This window comes from Benincasa hispida, chromosome 1, assembly GCF_009727055.1.
Source record: "Benincasa hispida cultivar B227 chromosome 1, ASM972705v1, whole genome shotgun sequence".
Taxonomy (NCBI): domain Eukaryota; kingdom Viridiplantae; phylum Streptophyta; class Magnoliopsida; order Cucurbitales; family Cucurbitaceae; genus Benincasa; species Benincasa hispida.
Window position 1 is genome coordinate 50,888,124 of NC_052349.1, and position 26,639 is coordinate 50,914,762.

Genomic DNA, 26,639 nt, shown 5'->3' on the forward strand with positions numbered 1-26,639 from the left:
TTACATAAATTCATGCTCCCAAAAACTATAAAAACAACAACTTACCTCATCAATCCATAGATGAAATGAAGAGGGGAGAATCCAAAGCCTAATCACGACCCAAAATAAAAGAGAAATCTAACCTAAAATTGCAAGAAAGATAGAGCAAGAAGAAGACTTCCAAGTTCCTTCTCGAACTCCATAAGTTCTAACCTTTAAAAACCTTAAATTTGAAAATAGATATATATAAAATTGTGACGGCGTCGTGGTGCTAAGGGGTAGTGTCGCGATGTCAATGCCCTAAAAAGCCCTCTATCGACATTTGTGATGCTCTCACATCCGTCTGGTGTTTTCGAAGATGTCTAGAGCAACGTGGCGCTCTAAGGCAACACTACAACACTCTTGCCTTATGATGCTACTAGAATTCGCATCGCGGTGCCATGCTTCTTGAAGTTTTTTTTTTTTTTTTTCTTTTGACCTCCTTGAAGCCTCAGGTGCTTGGTATCACTCCCAACATCTTCAAATTAACCTCGAATAGTATGTAAAGATCTGGAATGCATGATTTACTCGAGTTCTACAAAAATAGATAATTAAACATATTAAACATAATAAAGAAGTGAAATTAGAGAAATAAAACTAGCTCCTTTCTGAAGTTAACAATCAAAACAAGCTCAAGTGATGAGGTCAATTCCCTACGGTCCCCTTCCTATTGCGTCTTCATTTCTCATTTATGTTTATGTTTGTTTAATCATATCTATATTTTGAATTTTTTTTACTCCCTAAAAATAAAATTAGGTAACATCATTCAAGGTACTTGAATGACCTAAAAAAATTAATCCATTGGACGAAGAACACTCAATCAGTATATGAAAATTTGACCAATATAGTTACAGTATTGCATAAATCACGCAGCACATGGTGAGAAGCAATCTCATATGTATTCAAAACTTGCTTGATTGGATCGCAATCTTTCCTAGTCAACCAAAAATAGATCAAACTAAATCATCTACATAGAGAAGATGAAAAATAATAGGGCACTACCTGGTAATTTCCTACCTTAATTACCAAGTGTCTAGCTTTGAATGGCATAGATGCACTCAAAGCTAAGGAGCACACATTTTAGAAAATGAGGTGTCATAGAATAAATGTCGATCGCTCCACTAAAATACTGACTCCAAGACTCACTTCAATCGATTTGTAATAGCTTAGGTAATGATCGTAAAGACCACATTGTACAAATTGATTGATCGATAGTCCACTATTTTAACCCCAACCAGATTTCAATGTTTATTTTCAAATTAAACAGTGACTCCGTTAAGATCTAAGACTTTTATTGAATGCATTTTTTTTAGCATTGTCTCTACATCTTTTCTAGAGAAATCCCACATGAATTTTCTATTTGGATCGACAACAAAGAATGAAGTAAAATAATAAATTAGAGGTTTGAATCCCTATATTCCATTTGGACATGGAAGTTTTATTGCTGCAAAGAAAATTTTAAAATAGTTCTGAACGTGCTTCATTTATTTCGTTGATATAATATTGTTCAATCTTTAACCAAACTAACCTTCATGGGATAAGATGTAACTATCAGTTATCTTCTCTTCAAAGTTGGTCCCTAAACTCTCATAAAATTAACAATTTCGTCTCTAAACTTTGATTTGTAACGATTTAGTCCCTATACTTTCAATTTTATAACAATTTAATCCCTAAACTTTGGTATATAACAATTTAGTCCATGTACTTCTAAATTAATAACAATTTAATCCTTAACATAAACAAATTTATCAAAATTAAATGTCAATTTTTATTATTTTATGATGTAGACTTTGTATTTTATAAAATATCGAGTCTCTAATTAGTTCGCCAGTTTATTAATGCAATAAATCTCATTAAATCTTAACACCAATTTCTATGATAGGTGTTACAAATTTTAATGTACAATGACTAAATCGTTACATAGTAAAATTCAAAAACTAAATTGTTTTACAAAATTAAAAGTTCAAAAACTAAATGGTTAGAAACCAAACTTCAGGAAACAAGAGGAAGTAACATCTAACTTGTATTATGAACTTCTTTCAAAGCTCCAATTGCATTCATATTATTGAGTTCAATACAATATAAAAAGGTAACAAGACCCAAATTTTGGGCTGTATTCTCCAATTATGGTCAATAAACCAGTCCATTTTGGGACCAGATGATTCTCATCTTGTGACCTCATTGCCTTTTCAATAAATGTAAAAATAAAAAAATGATAAAGAAACAAATAGAAAATGAGGTGGCAAGATCAGGCCCTTTCATTTCATCCTCTTGCAGTGAAGTCCCACCAACTTTATTCATTCACATGGACATCAAAAAAGCAAAAGTTGAAGAAACTTTCAATGCAACCCATCTATCTATCTAGCTGGTGAGAGAGACTGGCTTCTAAGATCTTTGGATCTTTGAGATTTCTACCAATAGTCTATGCAGAGCCTGAGGTTTTGAGAAAAAAGGGGAATGATCTGCACCTTTAAGATGGAAGACCTGTTCTGGAGGGTTTCTTTCGATCAAACTCTCTTGGATTGGGACAGCTATGGCGTTGTCGTTAAGTGTTTTAATGTAAAATCGTCTCACCGATCCATACTTGGTGTCTGAAAGGCATAGCTTTTCTAACACAGGTGGGAAGGGTATCGGTCTCATCGAAACAGATGCTAAAGCTACATCCTGAATTAGGATAAGGGAATGATCAATTGACTGAGTTTCTCTTTTTTTTCCCTTCTCGAAATCGAAGGGTATACAACTGACTTTTGCTATAAAGTATGGAACGAAAAACAAAGACTAATTACCTTGGCTGGAGTTTGATTGAAGAATAAGTCCTTCAACAATGGTTTTTTCAATTCAATAGCTGTTGGAGGGCTGTCGTTGCCATTTGAGTACACAAAGACTTGAGCCTGTCGCATGACATCGTCCGAACCAGCCTAGTACAGATTCAAGCATAGCTAAACTAAAATAACATGACCGGAAGAGTGCAAAAAGATCGTCTAGTAGCATTGAATAAAAGCCAAAAACAAGAATGAAGAGAAACAACAATTAAAATTTTGAAAGTTAATCATTCATACCAATTTGTAGTCTTTTATATGAAATTCAACTTTCTACATACATTCAAGTCTAAAGCTACAAAATCATTTATATCAGGAAATGAGAGTACCTGCAAGGAGAATATATCAAGAGTGTTTTGCCCATCACTCAACATTGCTGCAGCAAGGAAGACGGCCTTCGCAATTTTGAAATGAAATAATTCCATTGCATACGAAATACAAGCACCACCAAAATCATGCCCAACTAGGATAACCTACATATGTTAAGAAGATAAAAGAAATTAAGCTTCGAGGGAGTCAAGTGCAAAATACGATAGCTTAATAAAAAAATAAGACAATCGAAAAAGAAAAACCTATCTCAATAATATTTTTGTTAAATCACCACTAAACTCGAGAGTTCGTCCAAAAATTGTGCTCAAGTAAATTTAATACTCTTCGTGTATTTTCAACACCCATGAGCACGTATATGTATGAATACCAATGCCTATAGAACATATATCTATAGTAAATTGGGTTAAAAGGATGGAAACCTTTTCGCCAGCAGGAAGCTTTTCAAGAACATCTGTGAGCGGCTGCACATATTGGGAGAGATTTATGATGCTATTTGGATTAAATGAATGAATTCCTGAACCAGTTAAGTCTATCGCCGTAGCTCTATAACCTGCTTCTTCAAGAAGAGCAATAGTTTTGTACCAACACCAAGCACCAAAACCACCTCCATGGACAAGAACAAAGTGATTTGTTTCCAAGTCATCTAGTTTTATGTCCTGTCAATTTGAAACTTATTAGAACCATAAATGCTTTTGGTAGGAAACTCAGAAAATAACATTTTGGAACAATATGTGAAAAAGACAAACAATCAGCAAAACTCTATTGATAATTTGACCAATCCAATTAGTTGGTTTAGAAACTTGACATAGAAGTTCATCTATACAAACGTCATTGTTTCCTGTCTCCTTTATATTAATGAACTCATTCTGGTTCTAAATTGAAATCGTAAGAATTAAACACATACAAATATATAATTAATTCATCATGTATAATTTCAAAGAGGAAAATGCAGCAATTAGTAAACAAAAATTAAGACTATCATTCTTTCCCCTCTGTTAGCCAAAATTAATTTTCAATTATCCTCGTAGTTTAAACAAGTCTAAATTTAACATACAGTTACAACGAAGTTATTCATTAAATACAGCATGGAAAAACGATAATTCACTTCATCGTACTTTGAACGATTGGAATCTTTAGAAGCTCTCACTAGGGTACAATCGATTAAATTTTTCGCTAAAATGGCGCAAAACTGACTCAAAAACAATTCAATTCCCACACCGAAAAAATTGAAATTCCCCAAACACGATGCACAATTTCACAATCCACAACACAAATTTCAATCAACACTCATCCGTCAGCAATCAAACATTGAATCCCCAATCATCCATACCAATCACAGTCACACAATCAAATTTAAAACTGAATGAACCTGGTTAACAAGCTGCTGAGGTTGAAGTAAAGGGTCAGTGAGAGAGCGAGCTCGAGAACTCGAACTCCGCGGCAACGCGTTTCGACTCTTCTTACCAGAGGTTGGCTGCCGGAGCGAAGTAGAGCGATCAAACGACACAGGACAATCGAGTGGACGTTTCTGGAAAAGTACCGCCGCTGCCTCTAAAGCCTGCTCTGAAGTCAGCGAGTCTCCAGTCTTCTCTCTCCATGAAGAGCGCATTCGAGACCATCGGCTGCTGGAAATGGACAAAGAGGGGGGGTCGGGGAAGGTGTTGGCCAGATGCTTGGCCGGTGGTTTCGGCAGCGAGAATGTGGCGCAGAGATTCCCCATTGAAGACGCATGCAGAGCAGAACAGAGTCTAAGAAAAGTGTTGGGGTGTTTTTGTTTGGTGTTGATGGGGACAATGCGAAGAAATGAGAGATGAGGATCGTATTGATTGTGTCGAAGGGAAAGGCATTCGGTTGGAGCTTTTCTTTGTTTTTCTGATACAAAATTATGGCTGCCCTCGGCTCTGCGTGTTGTTACACATGACTATATACCTTTTTCCTTTTCACTTTTCTACTCCATCTCAATATTCGTAGTGTACCATAAAAATTAGTGGACTTTATACTTTCATCAATTTTTAGTTATACTTTCTATATTTTTTTTTAATATATTCATTAATTCAAATTAGCTTAAGCATATCTCAATTAATATCACCGACAATCTGCCTGACCTTATTATATTTAGTTGTTAAAAAAACTCGTTTGACAATAAATCTTAACGAGATAGTCACCATTGATTGAAGTTATGACCACTTAATCATTTATTAAACTCATAACATTTTTCTTAGGAATAGGTCAACTCATGATGGTTTTTAGTTTAACTATAAAAAATGTCTTTGAACTTTACACTTTCGATCAAAAATACCCATAAACTTTCAAAAGAGTTTTGTTTCAGAAATATTTTTTAACTTGTAAATATTTCAAAACTACCTTTAAACTTTAAAAAAAATATCTTTGGATGCTTCCATTATTCTTTTTATTCTTATTATAGTTCATATACTATAATTGAAGTATGCATTTTTATTTATTATTATTATTTTAAGATAAGCAAATGTCAAATATTAAACAAAAAGAGGAGTAACTAAGAGGGTATTGAAGAAGCGATAGGAGAAAAAAGAAAGAAAATAAAGAAACAAAACAGTATTAATGGTTTTTTAAAGCTTTTTTTTTTAAGTTTAAGGATACTTTTTATACGGTTAAAAGTTCAGGGGTATTTTTATACAAAACACTAATGATTTCCATCCAAAACTAAGGTAAAGGTATTTTTAAACTCATTTTGGTAGTTCAAGCATATTTTTAAAACTTTTGAAAATTGAAGTATAGTTTTGACACAAAGTATAAAGTTTAGGCTATTTTATATAATTTAGCCAAATTTTAATAAACTTTAGAATAGCCTTCCTTTTTAATCTTTTTATAATATGTAGAGCAGGATAATCAAGCTTCTGACCTAGAAGTTAAAAATAAAAGTTTTATGTAAGTTGAGTTAATTCATTTTGACAAATTTAATCCCTATGGTTTGTCCACTGTAATCTTAAAAAAAAATTATTTTTATTAATTTTTTTATTATAAATTTTGGAAATATAATCATTCTTCATGCATAAAAGCTATTATTAATCTTTAACCAAATTTAATAAAAAAATAATAAGTTTGAATTGCTAAATTTAAAATTTATTCTAGAATTAGAGGAGTTTTAAAATGTAGAGATATGAATGGTATTTTAACCTTCCATTGAACTTTAATTGTATGAGGATAACATAAATATCTTTGTTTTTTCTTTTTAAGTTTAAAAGGTGTGGGTGGGAATTTGAATATTCCATCTTGGGGTTGAGAATAATGAGTCATGTTGCCGACAAATAATATAAATAATTTTAAAATATACTTGTCGGTATATTGGGAATTTTTTAAAAAAATAATGTTATTTTAATATTTATTGACAAATGATTAATTTGAAATTATTGACAATAATAGAGTTGTGAAATCGCAGACGAGGTCCACGATTTTTGTCATCCACGATTTAAGACCAGCCACGAATTAAAGCTAAATTTTTTTTTCACATTTTCTCCCAACTTCTATTTTCTAGCGTTTTTGCATCTTCGAAGAACCTTTTACTATGAAATTCAAATTTTCAAAGACTTATAGTAAAATAAAAATTGAATCAAATTTCTAGTAACGAATTAAGGTTAATTTTTTAATTTTTTTTTACTGTGAAATTCAAATTTTTAAACTAAAATAAAAATTGAATCAAATTTTTAGTCCAGAATTAATTCTAAATTTTTTTTCTACATTTTCCCCAACTTCTATTTTCTTCTTTTATTTTTTAGTTTTTTTTTTTTTTTTTTTACATTTTCGGATAATATTTTACGTGAAATTCAAAAAATAAAAACTGAATCAGTCACAAAGCTAAATCTATTTTTCTTCACATAGATTTATTTTACAGTAGATTTTTTTTCACATAGATTTGTTTTATCGTGAAATTCAAATAGATTTGTTTCCCTGTGTATCCACTTAAATCAAAAAGCAATAAAAAAAATAATAAAAATATGGAACTCGTGGACCCGTCCACAAGTTAAAAATTGTGTACGGGGTATACAATTTTGCTACCCTATTTTTGTCAATACTTTTCCCCTCCACCTTACTTTTGTAATTTCTTTCCTATATACCATATTTTTGTTATTACTTTAAAAAATACACTATTCTTGAACTTATCCCGTATATTGGTTACTTTGTGCATTTAGTTTTTGCTAAATTAGAGAAAATTTTTGTATGTATAAAATATATACAAACATTCAAAAAATTTAAAAATATCTTAAATTTTGCTTTAAAAAAATTAAAATGAATCAAAGAAGAATTAAAAAAATAATAATAAAAATATCAAACATGCATGCTCTAAAACTCATCTATAAAGGCATCATGATAGTTCAAGAGGGAAGTCCATTTTAATACTCAAACTTTCTACTTATTACGTAGATACACTTTCTGATTTAAGTATGGAAGTCTCTATGGCAAACAGATGTACATATCTTTTCATCTTGCAGGTTACGTTCTTCACCAAATTATAAATTTTTCATTGTTGTCACGTGAAGATCATGTGTGTTTTTCCTTTTCTAAATTTTGGCATCAACAATAATTGTGTTCTGAAATTAAGAAAATGTGTAATATGTTTCTAAACTTTCAATTTTGTGTCTAATACGTCTCTCGTATATTCAAAACTTTTGAAAAATTAATTAAATTTTTATGTTGAAGAGGACTATAACTTCCAATTTTGAATGTAGTACGTTTGAAATTTTTTTAAAATATAAAATGTATGAATTTCATTCAAACACAAAATTAAAAATTTAGGTCGTATTATATATCAAATTGAAAGTTTTGAGATTTCTTACCTACCTTTCAATGTTTTAAAGAATTGTTAAACATAAAATTAAAAATTTAAAAATGTATTAAATATTTTTTAGCGTGGAGAGATCAAATAGTCATTAATGTGAAGATAAAGGAACTAAAGAAAATCACTACACTTGCCGTAGCACTTGGGTTATTATTTATTTTTCAAAAACAAATATTATATATATTTGTGATTTTATAGATGAACCAAACCAGTCTTGACTTGGGATGCAGAGTACTATTCGCCGATTTGTCACGTAAATGCCGGAAACAAGTTGAACAAATAAAAATAAAATAAAAGTTGAAGTGTCCGTCAAAAAGAAATAAAGTTTGAAAAGTTCTTATATTTTATTTTTTAAAATACATTAAAAGAAAAACGAGAATTTAGTTCTGTCATATATATATATATATATTTATTTATTTATTTATATATATATATATATAATTTAGCTGTATAAGTTTTACAAGGGCAAATTCAAGTGTTGCTTTTTTTAAACAATCATTTTCAGAATATTTTCTATATTTAAATTATTGGATAGTAATAGTACACATAATAGGGATTTTTGGCTCACCAACATGAGTTGAATTGAGTTGTATAATATACCAACTCAATGTTTGACCCGCCAATTTTAAATGTTTTACCAACTCACCCCAACTCTCCTTTCTTCCTATGTTTTCAATGGCTCCATTCATCAATCATTGTTGGCGACTATCGTTGTCTTCGGGCTTCAACAACCACCTCCGATGAAAACTCTCGTAATCATCTCCAAGCTTCGATAACTATCTCTAATGACAACCCCGGTGATCAACTTTAGGCTCTGACAACCTTTACACGACCAACTCTAACAACCAATTCCGAGCTCCAGCAACAACCTTCATTGACAACTGCGATGACCCAACTTTGATGACCACCTTTGCGCAACCAATCCCACCGACGAATTTCAATCTTCGGCAACCACCTCCAACAACAAACTCCGATGACCAACTCTGACAACCACCTTTATAAGCTTCGACAACCACCCCTGACTACAATCTTTGATCAAAGTCACCTTCGATGATTAACTTCGATGACCACTTTTGAGCGAGCAACTCTAACGGCCAACTCAAAGCTTCAATAACAATCTCCAACGACAAAATTTAGCAAGCAACTCTAATACCATCTTCATGCGATCAACTTCGGGCTCCGACAACCACCTCCGACTACAAATTCCGGCGAAAATCATCTTCGATGATCAACTTCGACGACCACCTTCGCGCGACCAACTCCGGGCTCCGAAAATGACCTTTGACAACAAACTCCGACCACCAACTCCAATACCAACTTCATGTGACCAACATCAGGCTTTGACAACCACATCTAACTATAAAACTCCAGAGAAAATTATCATCGATAATCTGTTAGAATAGATGTCGTGGATAAACTACTGCCCTAAAAGCAATTACAACCCGACCATAGATCTAATCGCTATGTCGGCTGCTCCCCAAGATTAACACAACCTCCAATTTTAGGTGTGCACTCGCTGGAAAAAGGACTAGAATCAGAAGAAAAGTTGCTCAATACGGAAGAGAAGAATATGGATAGATGAGAAGAAAATCAATCGGATGCCAGAATGCAAATAGTTTTGTCCCTTTTAAGCTTTTTTGATGAACAGAGTTCATAAAATGGGCATAAACAACATTCATAAAACAAGCATAAACGGGCAAAAACGTTGTTCAATTTTCTTTTTTTGTAGATAAAAACGGGTTAAGAAAAAAAATTAAACTTTTAAGTAATAAAAACTTAGTTCTTTTGCGCGCAAGCACGGTTATCCGAACCCGAATCTGCCCATCCGATCGAACAGCGGCAGTGCGCGCATGTAGTAAAAGGGTTATACTTTCACCACCAACACACTTTAGACTCACATCTAGCATATCTTGGTATTTATACAATTTAGGCATTGCTAAATTGTTCAATATGGGACAAAGCTCTCCCACTCCTTCAACCTTTTCTATGGGCCTAAGCCCAAAAATCATTTCCAACATTTTCCCCCAAATGACTATTACGAAAAAGTTAAAAAGTAAAACAAAAATTAAAAAGAAAAATTGAAAAAACTATTTTGAGCTAAGAAAGGAGATCAAACTTAAACATCAATATCTAATGATTTTAATTGATGCATAGTGAAGTAGGGCAACAACCTTGTTAGATAAATTGAGCTATCTCTTGAACTTTCAATAATACTGGTTGAGCCCTCAAAACACGTTTTACTCCTAGTCTTTTTCCTGATTCTACAATATAGAGTGTGCTTATTATGGCCATGCACATAAACCTCAGTCACCATGAAATCTTTGAAAGGAGATATTTAAACTCTTTCATAGAGGGTGGCCACACATTCACTATCACATCAGATGCTTCATCAAGTTTGTTAGAAACAAATCACTCAAAACTCAGCTATGAAGACTTAGTCATCTAGTCCATGTCAGGACCATCTTCATCAAGTTTGTCAAAGACAAACCACTCAAATTCTGAGCTATGAAGATTCCATCATTATATATCAAGTCCATATTAGAACCACCCAAAAAAATGGTTATGGATCATTAAAAGGTTTTACTATTATCCATCAAGTCATCCTAGGACCACCCACACCACGGGTTATGGACCATCAGGGTTATCGCATCAAACCATCTAGACAAAGGACTATGGACCATCAAGTCTATCGCAACAAACCACCAACGGATAATTATAAGGGTTTAAGCCCCATGTTCATTGAGGATTCTAAAATGATTTTCCTTGTTAGGCCTTTAGTTAAAGGATCAGCAAAATTCTTTTCATACCTCATATATTCCAAGGAAATAACTCCTCCCTTTAACAATTGTTTAATAGCTCCATGTCTAAAATGTATATGCCTTCTTTTGCCATTATATACATTAATCTTGGCAATACCTATGGAAGCCTGTGAATCAAAGTGTACAGAGACTGGTAATGATGCCCCACTCCCTCCTCCCCCCACCACAATGGTATATCCCCTAGTAGGCCGCCTAAGCCACTTAGCCTCTTGCCCTTCTAGTTATAGAGTAATAAATTCAGATTCTATGGTGGATCTAGCTATGCAAGTCTGTTTCGAAGACTTCCACGATATTGCTCCTCATCTGAGTAAAAATAGATATCCACTAGTAGAACTAATCTTATCATTATCAGTTACCCAATTTGCATCACAATAACGTTCTAATACATTAGGGAATTTGTTGAAATGCAAACAATAGTTTATTGTGCCCTTAAATTATCTCAATAGATGATGAAGAGCACCCTAATGATCTTTATTAGGCTTATGTGTATATCTACTCGATCTACTCACAGTATATGCAACATCAAGTCTAGTATAGTTCATTAGAAACATAACACCATTTATGATCTTTGTATATTCAAACTGAGACACACTATTGCTTTTATTTTTCTTAAGATTAACACTATCATCATAATAAGTTATTATAGAAGGATCATCAAAACAGTCAAATCTCTTCAATAATTTTTCAATATAGGGTGATTGACACAAAGAAATCCACTTTCAGTTTTTCTTAATTTTAACACCAAGTTATGTCAGTTTCCTTAAATCTTTCATTTCAAAATGCAACGATAATAACAACTTTGTATTACTTGTTGTCTCTATGTTTGTTCCAAAGATGAGCATATCATTACATATAAATATATAATCACACACTCGGCTCCAAACTGTAGGGTTGTATATCCTAAAACTTGTGGTTTGTAAACTTTAAACATATTTTATTTTATAATAAAATCGTTATTGAGGTTTATTCAATAAAAATGTTATTGAATATGTGAACTACACCTTTTAACTCTAAATCCAATAAATTAAAAACATCTCGCTATAGCAAGAATGCTTGAACTTTATGTGGAGACATAAAAGTAGATCAAGTTCGAGTAGTAGCCAAAATGATCTATAGAATAGAGATAAGGTTGGATACCTTAACCTGGAGACACTATGGATGTGTCCCACTTTGTATTTGATACAAACGATGTAATTAAATTGTTCATGTGAAGATATGCAAGTGGAGGCATCCTATGCAATGAGTTTGCATGAGACTAGACCACGAAATAGTCACTTTTACTTTATAACGTTGTTTACAGATAAGACTGACTATTTCCATCTGATGACCTAGATAACTCGATCTTAATCCTGAGCTAACTATGAACTCCTATTCATTTGGGATTATCCTTTAATCTACATGGGTGAGAGTGGCTCTACACTGCCGACTCAATAAGCCTCCCATTTTAGGAGAAAGACCGGGTAGATAACTTGGGACATAGTCCTACAAGATGGAACTCACTCCTACCCAACTTTAGGGATAGTAAATAGGTTGTTCTCTTAAATGTTAACTCTGAGTCTTAAACAAGAGGTCCTACCCTCTTATTGACCCGAGAGGGACTCGATTTGGTAGTTGAACCACAAAACAATAGAGGATTATTGGGACTTAAGGAACAAGATGTAATTACAAGGGTAATATGATAATTTTGACCCAGCTATTATTACGAACAACCTGTGAATGATCGACTTACTGATTATGGTTAAATCAAGTGGATAGAAATATATCTACAATGAGAAGAGTGGAGCTACTAGGTTTTAGTGAAGTGTTGCAGTAGTTAACAAATGTTGGTTAATTGGATTTAGCCGGTTAATCTTGGATCGTTGGAGTTTATGAGCTATAGGTCCAATAGGTTCAACTGCTAGCTCATATCGGACTAAACCTTAGAACAGTGTGATGAGAATTTGAAACGTTCAAATTTGGATTAAGGGATTAAGTGTTAATTATATACAATATAATTAAACATATTAGAGAGTTGGAAATATTTAAATATAATTTAAATATTATATATATGAATAGGGATTCATGTTTGGAATTGATGTTTATTATTAATTTAATACTGGATATTAAATTAATCTTATTAAGTAAATTATTTACTTAATTATTTAAAATTAATTATTAGAATTAATTTTATTTAAATTTGATTTTTAAAGAAATTATCTTATTTTAAATTAACTACTTCAATTAATTTTATTTAAAATTGAAATTTCTTTTAATTGAATTTTTAAATTCAATTTAAGTTAGTGGGTTTTTTCATAATCTTGCACTATTAACACCTCATTTCCCACGTATTTTTAATGTGTTTGTTGTCAATTGATCATGCAATTAGATTACATGTATTTCATCTTTAAGTAGAAGAAAATTGATGAGAAAAAAGTTATGCATTTTGGAAAATTAAAGAGAATAGTTCTCACCACATCCTTCACATCAAACCTTTCAAACTCTTTAAATTCCCTTCAATTTACAACAATTTGGATCCCACAATTTGTTCTAAGACCGAAGAATAGCGAAGAAGACTTTAGTGGTGGTCCACGATAAGTTTGTGATCAGAATCATGCAAAGGATTGGACCAATTTGGAGATCTACAAATATTGTGTTTCTAAAACCCTAAATTTATGATATGAACGTGCATGCTAATTCCTCAAAATTAATACAATTAGAATGCTTATGATCCAAATTGCTTCCGCATGCTTATTATTAACTCTTTCACAAACAACTTTGAAGAAATACATGTATTAGAGGAGTTCACCTTAAATCCATTGTTTATTAAAGTGTCGTTGATTTTTTTATACCATTGTTTGGGAGCTTGCTTAAGACATAAAGAGATTTTTTAAGTTTATATATTTTATTTTCCTGAATGACAATTGTAAAGCCTTCAGACTATATCATATAAATCACTTCTTCTAGACCACCGTTGAAGAATGTTGTTTTTACATCTAGTTGGTGAATTAGAAGTCCATGGATGGCAACTAGTCAATCAAGGCTCTAATTGTACCTATCTTTGTTACAGGGGAGTACGTGTCAAAGTAGTATATACCTCGTATTTGTGTATAACCTACTACTACTAATCTAGACTTGTATCTTTCAATTGAACCATCTAGCCTTGTTTTCCTTTTGACAATCTACTTACATTTAATAAGTTTACTTCCTTTAGGGAGACCTACTAAGTCCCAAGTTTGGTTCATGGTTAAAGAATCCAATTCACTCTTGATGGCTTCCTTCTATAAAATTAATGTCTATAGAATTTAAGGCTTCTTGGTAAGTTTTAGGAACCTCATTTGTTAGATACATATATGCAAATTGGTAGTCAATATCATTTGGCCTCTCAACTAAAAAGGTAGTGAAAAATACAGGACTAAATTTTTTCTCATTTCTCCGTCTCTTACTTATTGTAGGTTCTATATCATGCATTCTATCAGAGGTAAAATATTTTTAGTTTCAGGCATACTACCATAAGCTATATTATTCCCAGTTTCATGCATACCACTAAAACCATTATTATTTTCAGTTTCATGCATACTATAAGACGAAGAAGGCATAGAAACAGATACATTCTCATAATTAGATGTTCTAATATATTCAGTTTTTTTTTCCTTTGCAATGGAAAAATATGCTCAACGAATTATGCATCTTTATATTTACATATGGATCTATCATTTAGGCACATAAATCTATATGCAACGCTATTGTGAGCATAACCAATAAACACACAATCATAAGTTTTATATTCTACCATTGGTTTCTTGAATGCACGATATGGTACCTTAGTCAAACATTCCCACACCCTCAGGTAAGTGAGATTAGGTGTATAGCCTTTCCAAAGTTCATAAGGTGTTTTGTTCAGTTTTCTGTGAGGTACCCTGTTAAGAATAAAACAGGTAGAAAGCATAGCTTCCCTCCACATCTTATTAAACAATCCATAACTTAACAACATAGTGTTGATCCTTCCTTAAGAGTTCTATTTTTACGTTCTCCTATACCATTTTGTTATGGTGAATAAGGTGCAGAAAATTCATGAATAATGTCATTTGATTCACAAAACTCTTTAAGGGAATTATCACTGTATTCACCACCTCTATCTGAACTTAACCTTTTAATCTTCTTATCTAACTAATTCTCTACTTCTACTTTATATTTTAATAACATACTACCAGCTTTATCTTTTATTTTAAAAGATAGATTTTGGTATATCTAGAAAAATTATCAACAAAAGATAAGTAGTAATGTTTTTCATATCTACTTGTAGTGCTTTTGAAATTAGCTAAAATCAGAATGAATCAGTTCAAGCAATTCTATACTTCTAGATATGATGGGTTTAAAAGAATTATTGATAAATTTTGTTTCCACAGGAACAATAAATTTACTAGGTTCATATGTTTCAAATGCATTAATTAGTTTTAATTTCTTAAGTTTCCTAACCGATGCAATATTCACATGACCCAGTCTACCAAGCCACATATCAAGAGACTCAACTATTAGAAGCACTTGTATTCATCATATTCGTAATAGGAACAATATTCAATACAAAAAGTCCATCAGCTAGATACCCATTACCAACAAAATCTCCATTTTCTTATGAGGACAGCCTTGTTACCTACTAATACAACCTTAAGCCTGACCTGATTCAATAGACTCCCAAACACAAGGTTCCTACGTAAGGAAGGTACATACAATATATTACTTAAGGATAATTTCTTTCCAAAGGTTAAGTTTAAAAAAACCTTCCTTTTTCTAAGTACTTCTGCTGTGGTAGAATTACCCATGAACACACACTTCCCATCAGTAGTGTTCTTGTAGTTATGGAAGAGCTCTCAGTCTGAGCAGAAGTGGCTCGAAGCTTCAGTGTCTAGAATTTAGTTAAAGTTTGTTTTCCATCAGGTTGGCTTCTACAACTGCAACTATTATGTCATCTTGTTCAGCAAGATTAGCTTGTGGGGCGGGTTGCTGATTTGGCCTTCCTTTCCTTTGATTTCATTGGTAGAGTTTGTGTCCCAGATTCCCGCAGACATAGCAAATTATTATTTTTTTGTTTTACAATCTTCCCACCAGTAGTTTTGTGATGTCCCTTCTTTTGAAAGAATTATTCTTTCCAGACCGCATCTTGTGGTTTTTGAACCTATCCTTATTAATAGTAGAAGATTCAATCAAGTTAGCATTAACTGAATTCAAATTTCTAGAAATTAGTCTTTTAGCTTGTTGGCTTCTTCCATGCACATGTGACTAATCAACTCTTGGAATGTTAGGCCCTTCTTTTTTTGTTCTAGGTGGTTTCTTTAGTCGCTCTAGGATGGGAAAAATTTCTCGAGCAACACATTTGTTTGGGGAACCTCACACATTTTCATGCCCTCGGACAGAATGTTGGCCACCAAATTTTCATATCTGTGAATCTAATACTATAGGTTTCTTGTCCATCACATGAAATTGTAGCCATTTGCTGACGGCTTACTTCTTGCCGCCTGCATCATCTCCTCCATGTCAGATGTCTAGCGTATTCCAAATTACCTTTGCTGACTTTTGGACCACGAGCAAATCAAACATTGAATCTATTGTCAGCAAATGGCCACAAACTGTTCAGTTATTTTTCTCATATTTATCAAGATCGATCATGGAGGACTGCTTCAGTTGGTCAGAAAACATCAAGGGTTCTTTGGAGGATTTTGGATCAAAGATATCAGTCACCTTTTCGGTACCAGTTGGTGCTTTGTAGTGAGGATATAATTGATCTCTAGCTACTCGAAAAAAAATCAATAATTTCTTAGACCATTGATGTGGTTCGAGCTTAGAAAGATAGGGGAGGACCTTACCATTCTTGATCAACAAATGGAACTAATTACTTTCAGATTGTTAGAATAGATGTCGTGAATAGAATCTAAATAGTTATTAATGTTTTTATCAATTATCAATAAGTGTTATTGATTTAACTTAGTGTTACTCTTAATATATTATGAACGGTCTTGAACTTTGATTTGTATGGTTGAGCTGTGGGGCTTTAGTTAAATTGTGCAGCGGTGGGCTTTAGTGAAATTTAATGTAGAGGAAATCATTTAAATGATCATTTAATGTGAAAAGGTTATACTTTCACCGCATATACTTTGGAGTCATAACTAGCATGTCTTCATATTTATACCCTTTAAGATTGCTAAATTTTTCAATGTGGGACAAAGCTCTCCCACTCTGTTAACTTTTGCTATGGGCCTAAGCCCAAAAGTTATTTCCATCACAATCAACTTCGACGACCACTTTCGATTATTATGAGACTAGTGACTCTTAAAGTATGTTGTAAGGTTATTGCTTATATAAATAATAGTATTTTGTCTACATTAATAGCAATATTTATACGTAAAATTTCATAAAATATATTTTTATTTAATTGAATTCACATATCAAATGAGTGTTAAGAAAATTTAGACAAAAAATATGTATGTAGTTGAAAAGTGTGTAAAATATAACAACAAAGCCATAAAATGAAGATTTTTTCTTGACACATTTTCTAGCAAGAATTAGTGAAAAAAAGAGATTTGTTCTCTGATGATCCTCCAAATTTGGAGAAATTGAAAGTGAAATTGTTGAAGAAATGTGGTGACATTCTTGGTTGCTAAGATGGTGAGGGAGATTCAATTAAAAAAAATCATGACAGAGTAAAAAATAAAGAACAACAACAAAAAGAAGAAGAAAAAGAATAAGATAATGAAATTCATGGAGAAAAATTAGGAATAAAAAGTTTTGATTTCTCTTTGGTTTCTCATTTTATTTAACCATATTTCTACAAGAAATGTCATGAGTTGACTATTGTTAATTACCAAAAAAAAAAAAAAAAAAAAAGAAAGGAAGAAAGAAAGAAGAAAGAAAGAAGAAAAGTTTTATAAACTCAGACTAAATAACTCTACATCTCAAACACAGACATATGACCTACACAGGCATATGAACTCTATAGACATGAACTTCAGATATTTTATCTCAAATAAGTACCTCAACCAGTCTCATAGTATAATATTTCTATGATTAAGTGATAAAATAGGGTGATGTTGAAAAAAATTGCAAAAATAAGGTTGTGTGGAAACTATTTGTAAAAATAGAGGCAATTTTTTTTTGTCTTATTAGGTTCAGTCTTTACAAGAAACTGGTCTAAATATTTTATTATTTTAATCTTCCTTTGAATTTGGTCTTTATAGGACACGGAAACTCATTTTTTGAAACATTTATATACATTTTTATGCAATCCGCTATCTTTATATATATACACACACATATATGTGTGTATATATATCAAAAAGGTTTCTTTCTTTTATTTTATTTTCATTTCTTTCTTTTCATTTATTTTGAACCTTATTTTTTCCCCCTCTTTTTAGTTTATTTTTCTTTAGAATTAAATAACTTCTTCTACCTTTTTTTTATTCAGGACATTGAAACTTTTTTAAAACATAAATTAACAATAAGTTGTTACATTAATTGTCTAATTATATGTTAAAAAAATAAATATATTTTTTTTTTTTACAAAACTTTAGAATTCAATAATTTTATAAATTTAAGCCATTTGAATCATTCAAATATAAATTTAGAGGCCATTTGGCCCATTGAATGGAGTTAATAAACCTATAGTTAATATGTTAAATTGTGTTTAGAGGATCAAGATGAAGTTTTCCAATAAATATGAAAAGTAAAAAAAGAGAGAAAGGTAAGTTACCAAATGAAATGAAAAGTAAAAATAGAGGGTAAATGGAGTTCCTAAAATATGAAAAGTAAATAAAGAGGAAAAAATTGAGTTACTATATAAATATGCAAACTTGAATAGTGTTATTTATACAATGTCATCAACTTAAAAGGTTGGTGAGCCCATGACCCCTAAAATCTCAATTATAAAATATAAACAAGAAACAACTGTCTTGCCAAATAGATGTTCTTAATGTTGTTGATGAAAAAAAAAAAGATCAACAACTAATTTGTATTTCTGCAGAGAATATTCCAAGTACCATAAGGAATCGAGAACTAATGTGGTATCAAGAAAGATATGACACTCAAGTTAGACACTTGTACTATGAAAAGCAAATTTATAGTTGATCTTTCTTTTTTTGGCATCAACAACATCAACAACATTTTTAGAGAAGACATTCAATTCTTGTTTATATTTCATAATTAAAACTATAAATTTATATTTGAGTGATTTAGATGACTGAAATTTATAAATTGTTAAATTCAAAAGCTTTATAAAATATATATATATATATATATATAACATAAAATTGGACAATTAATAAGGCATCTTATTGTTATTTTAATCTTAAAAAAGCTTCAATGTACTGAATAAAAAAGTGAAAAAAAATTATTTAATTCTAAAGAAAAATAGATTAAAAAGAGAAAAGGAAAAGAAGGTTTAAAATAAATGAAAATAAAGAGATGAAAATAAAATAAAAGAAAAAACAACCTTTTTCATATATATTTTAATAAATGGTTGCATCAGAAACGAATATATAAATGTAAAAATAAAAATTAAAAAAAAAAATGGGAGTTTCCGTCTCCTATAAAGGCGAAATTCAAAGGAAGATTAAGAAAAAGTATTTACAATTCACTTGACTGAACCTAATAAGAGTAAAACAAGGGTTTGTACCTATTCTTTAAAAAAAAATGTTTTTAAATATAGAAAAATAAATCAATATATATACAAAATATGATAAAATTTTAGAACTATCAATGATAAACGGTGATAGACTTCTATCCGTGTCTATCAATATCATTGATAGACACTGACAAAAGTCTATCAGTGTCTATCAGCGTCTATCATTGATAATTCGAAAATTTTTCTATATTTTGTCAATATTTTCAACAGTTATACCATTTGAAATAATTTTCCAAAAAAAAAAAAAACCCTCTATTTTTATAAATAATTTCCACACAATCTGTTTCTTGCAATTTTTATTTTTTAAAAAGTCACCCTATTTTATCCCTTAATCGTAGTTTGGATTCGAGGTTCAAATGTGAGTTTTAATTGTATATTTGTAATGTTATGAAATCGACAATTAGAGAATACAAAAGAATGTAAAAAAAGTATAGACAAACATATATACGTGGTTCACTAACAGGGTGTTAGTTACGTCCACGGAACAGAGAGAGGACAATATTATTAGAGAGAATGTTTTCTAAATACAAAACAAAACGTTCACAATCACAAATCACTCATATATAATGGTCAATAACAATTAAGAGTAAGTGGAGGTAGTATACTAAGCCTTGGGATTTTTCAGTCGTTTACCAAACGGCAGCTCAATCGTGTAGACGAAGCACCAAGAACTAAACGATAGTTCAATTATGTAAACGATTGGATGAAGCACTAGACGATCGTGTAGACGACAATTGACTGGAGCTAGATGATCGTGTAGACGACAGCTGAAGAGCTAAACAATCATATAGACGATTGGACACGAGCTAAACGATTGAGTACACGATGCAATAGGAACTACACATTCTTGTAAATAATACTGTAGTAAATACTAAATGATCGTAGAGTTAGAAAGAAAAGAAACAAGAGTTTAAGTGGTCAGCCAAAAGGTCTACGTCCACTATGCAAATCAAGAGGTTCTCTTTTATTACTTCTTCAAAGTATTACAGAACGAATGTTTTACTCTCTCGTTTTCTTATTCTCTCTTCTTCCATTAATTTCACATTCGTTTTCCTTTTATATGCAGATACTATAGTCAATGATGAAGCTTTGGTGGTTACAACATATAACAGAGAGATGTCGACAACGGTTCAACTACCTGTTGCGATGTTTTTCTAGATTTCGAGTCTTTCTATAACAATCTCCACCTTTGTAAGCATCCAGAGTACCTTTCCCTCATTGCTTTACTGAGTTGACTTAAGCTAACCTTTTTCAAGTAACTCGAACCCAAGAAGGTTCAAGCATTTGCCAAGCTTGTTTAATGGAACAATTTTGTTTAGCATATTAGTTACATTGTCTGAGTTATGAATCTTCACTACCTCGACTTCTCGTTTCTCAATCTCCTGTCTGATGAAATGATATTTAATATCAATATGCTTGGTTCTGCTGTGAAACTGTTGGTTTTTAGATAGGTAGATTGTGCTCTGGTTATCACAATAGATTCTGACCTTTGTTTGTGTTATGCCGAAATTGTTTAGTAAACCTCTGTTGTGGAAAGGGCCACAACAGGCTACAAACTTGCTTTCCAACTTATCAAATTGTTCCCCCATAGGCAAACATAGCCTGATAGAGAACATCTTCTGTCCAAATCCCCTGCATAATCTGCATCTACATAACCATATACTTCATCATTGAATGGTTCATTCTTTCTATATAAGACACTTGCATCCTTGGATGAACATAGATACCTCAGTATCCACTTGACTTCCTCCCAATATCTTTGACCAGGGTTTGCCATGTACCTATTGACCATATTTGTTGCATATGATAGGTTTGGTCTTGTAGAAGTCATAAGGTACATCAGCGATCCCACTGCTTGGGAATCTAGAACAACCTTCATATGGTATAAATGCTCTTCATCTATGCTTTTTGGACTATTTGCTGCTGAAAGCTTGAAGTGAGGTGCAAGAGGAGTGTCGACTGGTTTAGCACTTTCCATTTCGAACCTCTGTAGTATCTTGGAACAATATTCAGACTGACTAACTAGCAATCTGCTCTGTTTTTTGTCTCTTTCAATATCAATACCTAGGATCCTCCTTGACTCCCCCAGGTCTTTCATATCAAACTCTCTCTTACGAAGCATTTTAACTTGCCTAAATTCGTCTTTGGAACTCCCAGCTAGCAGCATGTCATCTACATAAAGGGGTAGATAGACCGGTTCCTTGAAGATACTAAAGTTTGTGTAAAGACACCAGTCATATGAGCTTATTTTGAACCCCATCTTGGAGATCACTTCATCAAACCTCTCATACCGACATCTTGGTGACTGCTTGAGGCCATATATAGACTTATTCAACAAACACACTAGGTCTTCTTCTCCATTTTTCACATAACCTTGAGGTTACCTCATGTAAATTGTCTTATTCGATAGCCCATTTAGAAAGGCTCTCTTTACATCCAATTGGTCTAGATCCAAGTTCTTTTGCACAACTAAGGAAAGGAGCAGCCTAATGGAAGTATGCTTCACTACTGGAGAAAATACCTCAGTGTAGTCAATACCTTTTTTTTTAGTGAACCCCTCAGCAACCAACCTAGCCTTGAACCTAGAATTTTGCACACTTGGAATCTCTTATTTAAATTTATAAATCCATTTGCATGAGATAGGTTTGTACCCTTTTGGCAAAGGTACTAGTCTCCAAGTGTCATTTTGATTGAGGGACTTCATTTCACCATTCATTGTCTCAATCTACTGTCTAGCAACAAGGTTGTTTATTGCTTCTTCAAAGCTGGTAGGTTCATTATTACTCAAAGAAATGGTAGTACTTAATGCTACACTAGCAAAATCAAACTCTTGGTATCTAGCAGGTGGCACAATAGTTTTTCTAGGTTTGTCTCTTGCTAATGAGTAATTGTGTAAGTCTCCATGTGTCTCAACTTATTCACTTGACACATGCTTATTGGTTTCAGGAGCCTCATCACCTTCTAACTCTCGATTTTGAGAGGAAGTAGAAGCTCCATGATCATTTTGAGGCTCCACCTCAAATCTTGTGCTACTAGTCTTTGTCATTGTAGAAGATGGTTGTTCTGACATCATGAACATCTCATTTTCTATAAAAACCACATCTCGATTATTCACACACCTCTTTTCAATTGGATACAACAGCCTAGCCTAAGAATATGCATTTTACAGCCCTAGGTTTCAGCTTCCCTTGGCTTTGATGCAACACTTTCAAGTGTTCCAGCTTAGGTGGCTGCCTTGTCCACCTCTCTTCAGGAGTTTTCAGCTCTATGGATTGATGTGAGCATCTATCAAGAGTGTATATTGTGTAGGAGATAGCTTCAGCCCAATATTTTTCTGGCAATTAGGTATTGGACAGCTGACATCTTACTCTTTCCAGCACTATGCTATTCAATCTTTCAGCTACTCCATTTTGTTGAGGTGTGTACCTCATGGTTCTATGCCTTATTATGCCATGCTCCTTACGAAACAAGTTAAACTCCTCTCCACAAAACTCTAAACCGATATCAGTTCTTAAATGTTTAATTTGTTTAGAGGTATGCTTCTCAATCAAGGTCTTTCATTCTTTAAATCTACTAAACACTTCTTCTTTGGATTTTAAAAAGTAAACCTAACTCTTCCTTGAGTAATCATCTACAAATGAAAGAAAGTACCTTGCTCCACTTAGAGATGGAGAGTGAGTTGGCCTCACAAGTTTGAATGCACATATTCTAGGATTTCCTTTAAAGTGTGTTGTCCTTTGGGAAAGTGTTGTATTGTTGCTTTGCCTAATATGCAATGTTCACAGAATTTAAGGTTGTCTTCAACACCCCTTGGAAGAATCCCTTGTTTAGAGAGCACTTACAGCCCCCTCACACTAATATGAGAAAGTCTTTTGTGCCATAACTCATCTTCTGTGGGTTCTTCATCGGTTGCCAACAAGGCCGAGTGTGCCATTTGCACATCTTTGATGACATATAAACTATTCAACTTGGTTACTACCAAAACTACTTTAGAATCCTTAATTATTTCAACAGTGCCTCCCACCCCCTATACTCACAGCCTATGACATCGAATATCCTCAAAGATAGGAGATTTCTCTTCAAAGTAGGAATATGCCTCACGGTTCTAATCAATTACACTGAACCATCCTGCATTTTCAAAGACACAGACCCTATTCCAATAGCTCTGCAAGTGTTATCGTTTCCCATATAGATCAGCCCACCATCTCACTTCTTGTAGGTGCAAAACCATCCCTTGGATGGTGTCATATGGATTGAGCAGCCAGAATCTAACACCCAATCTTGAGTCTCCATAGTATTCTGGTCTCCACATTCTTCAGTAGTAGCCAATGCATCTGAATAGACAAGGGAATTCTCCCCTACAACAACCTCGGTCTGTTTTCCACCCTTGTTTTGTTGGTTCAATTTTCTCTTCAAGGCATAACAGTCCTTTTTCATGTGCACCATTTCGTGACAAAAATGGCACTCTATCTTGGACTTATCACCATTGTTTTGTTTCCCCTTCCCATTGTTCTTGTTCTTTCCCTTTGAGAACAAACCTTCACCTCATTGTTGATCCTTCTTACTCATTTGTAACTCAAGTTCTCTAACTCTCATAGCTGATATGATTGCTTATGTGGTTATTCTTTCTCTATTGTACTTCATGGCTATCTTGACATCTTTGAAAGATTCTATTAGAGAATTTAGTAATATGAACGCCTCATTCTCTTCCCCAATATTATCTCCTATTGATCTTAATTTAGAAGACAATCTCTTAAACTCATTCAGATTATCCATGAGGGACTTAACTGCATCCATATTGTAGGTGAAAAATCTTTCCCTCAAGAAAGCTTTGTTGGGCAAGTCTTTCTTGAGATATATCTCATTCAGTTTGTTCCACAGGGCATAAACAGTAGACTGGTCTACAATCTGCCTCAAAACATTGTCTGTGACATTTAAGACAATGGTTCCATACGCGCGTTTACCTCAATTGTCTCTTTGTCTGCCTCAAAAAGTGTTTCAGGGTACTTTGCAGGTCCATAATGTCCAAGAGAGCCTTCTGCTGTCCCGAGACTACTTTAATCTTCGCTTTCCATAGTTCAAAGTTTGTCTTACTATCGAACTTCTCAATTTCATATCTGATAGATACCATTCTTGCTCTTCAAGATTGACTATTTTGAATCAAAGTATGCAAGAATTCAAATCTTGGAACTGTCTTGAACTGTTCATTGAGCTCTAATACCACTTGTTGTCTCATATGACTATGATCTTCCCGTTCACAATCACAATTCACTTAGATAGAACGGTCAATAACAATTCAAGAGTCAAGGGAGGTAATATGCTGAGGCTTGGAATTCATTAGTCGTTTACTGAATGGTAGCTCAATTGTATAGACGAAGCACCAAGAACTAAATGATAGTTCAATTATGTAAACGATTGGATGAAACGCTAGATGATCGTGTAGACGACAGTTGACTGGAGCTAGACGATCATGTAGACAACAACTAAAGAGCTAAACAATCGTATAGACGATTGGATGCGGAGCTAAACAATCGAGTACACGATACTGTAGTAAATGCTAAATGACTGTAGAGTTAGAAAGAAAAGTCACAAAAGTTTAAGTGGTTTGGCCAAAAGGCCTACGTCCATGGTGCAAATCGAGAGGTTCTCTTGTATTACTTCTTCAAAGTATTACAGAACGAATGTCTTATCCTCTTTTTTCTTACTTTCTCTTCTTCCATTAAGCTCTCATTCGTTTTCCTTTCATATGCAGGAGCTATAGTCAACTATGAAGCTCTAATTGTTACAACATATAACAGAAAGATGTTGACAACGGTTCAACTGCCTGCTGCGATATTCTTCTTGATTTCGAGTCTTTCAGTAACACTAGGGTTCGAGGGCATATATAGTGCACTCCTCTAAACCCTAGAGTCATAATTATAAATAACTATAAATAATCAAATATCTTAAATACGAATTCTGAGTAGCGAGACTCTCATACTTTGTTGTTCAAAGCACCAACTAACAAATTCAAGACATTCAAACATGTAAAATGAAGAAATTGGAAAAGACAAAAAAGTTGAGAGGAAAAATGTGCTTATTCGACACGATTTGAAGGATTAATATGGAAAGAATGAGCTACACAACCAAATTGATAGCTCTATAACTGTGTTATCTTTGACCTAGTAAATCATGCTAGTTGAGAGCAATTCGGACAATTCGGGATTCAAATGGAGCTTAACAACATTAATTAAGCAATCGAGGCTTGGAGAAGTAAAGGCCAAATTGCACCGTTGATAGTGTCTTGACACCTCATACAACCTCCAGACATTGAAATGGCTGAATGTTGGGATGCAGGGTAGCATCAGGACTCTATGCTCGACCCTGTCCACAAGGCTCGTAGCTTTTAGACGCTAACAACACACTATGTAAGAGAATTTTTTTTGTTCATTTTAGGTCAAGTAGGGCAAGTTTTTCAGCCACTTTTCAGTTTTGTTTCTTCTATATGTTGTTTTTAGTTTATTTTTGTGATTAATATAGAAATAGAAAAAACCCAAATTGCAAGTACATTTAGCCATATTTTTAACCATATGAATAAATTGACGGTTTGATTATAATCACATGATTAATTGCTATTATTTGATTCATGATTCCTAATTGTTGTGTAATCAATTACATAAGTATATGTAACAAGCATTATGTCATGAATGTATGACTTTAATGGCTTTCCAAGAAAACGTATCCTCATGATCAATGTCAGAATTAAAGAAAAATCAATTAATTCGATTCGACTAACAATTAATTTATGCTGTTAGTGTCTAATTAGTGTAGAACGTTATCCTGCCTAATATTAGTTAGATACTAAGACTACGTTTATCAAATCGTAACAAAAGTTGATATAATCGTAATGGAATTCTATAGATGGATTAATTGTAATGAGCTTGAATCACAAACGTAATTGGATTACTTTTGATTGTGTTTACTTAGGATTACAAATTTGTCACATTTATTGTCATCATTACTGTTAACTTTTGTCTCTAACAGTAACGGTGATGATAACACCCTGAACCTTGAACATGGAAACGATTCTCATAATGTTACACTAATAATATCTGTAATGATAATAGTAAGGGTAGTGGATCCCACATAATTTTAATCAGATTAAGCACCATCATTTCCTTATTTAGATTGTGTCTTTTGACTATAGA

At 32.8% G+C, this 26,639-nt stretch overlaps 1 protein-coding gene across 1 annotated transcript; it reads right to left on the reverse strand.

The window, feature by feature from the left end:
• Positions 1-2,009: 2,009 nt before the first annotated feature.
• Positions 2,010-5,072, reverse strand: LOC120072321 (putative methylesterase 11, chloroplastic). The gene is made up of 5 exons (XM_039024790.1): positions 4,537-5,072; positions 3,587-3,823; positions 3,167-3,310; positions 2,805-2,936; positions 2,010-2,682 (listed from the first exon to the last, which is right to left on the reverse strand). The coding sequence occupies exons 1-5, from the start codon at positions 4,885-4,887 to the stop codon at positions 2,404-2,406; spliced, it is 1,143 nt and encodes a 380-aa protein (XP_038880718.1). The 5' UTR covers positions 4,888-5,072; the 3' UTR covers positions 2,010-2,403.
• Between the last annotated feature and the right edge of the window lie 21,567 nt (positions 5,073-26,639).

Coding starts and splice junctions, on each gene's coding strand:
- LOC120072321 (XM_039024790.1), bottom strand. CDS start 4,887: ATGGGGAATCTCTGCGCCACATTCTCGCTGCCGAAACCACCGGCCAAG. Junction 3,824..4,536: donor CTCAGCAGCTTGTTAACCAG/GTTCATTCAGTT, acceptor TCAAATTGACAG/GACATAAAACTAGATGACTT. Junction 3,311..3,586: donor AGCTTCCTGCTGGCGAAAAG/GTTTCCATCCTT, acceptor TAACATATGTAG/GTTATCCTAGTTGGGCATGA.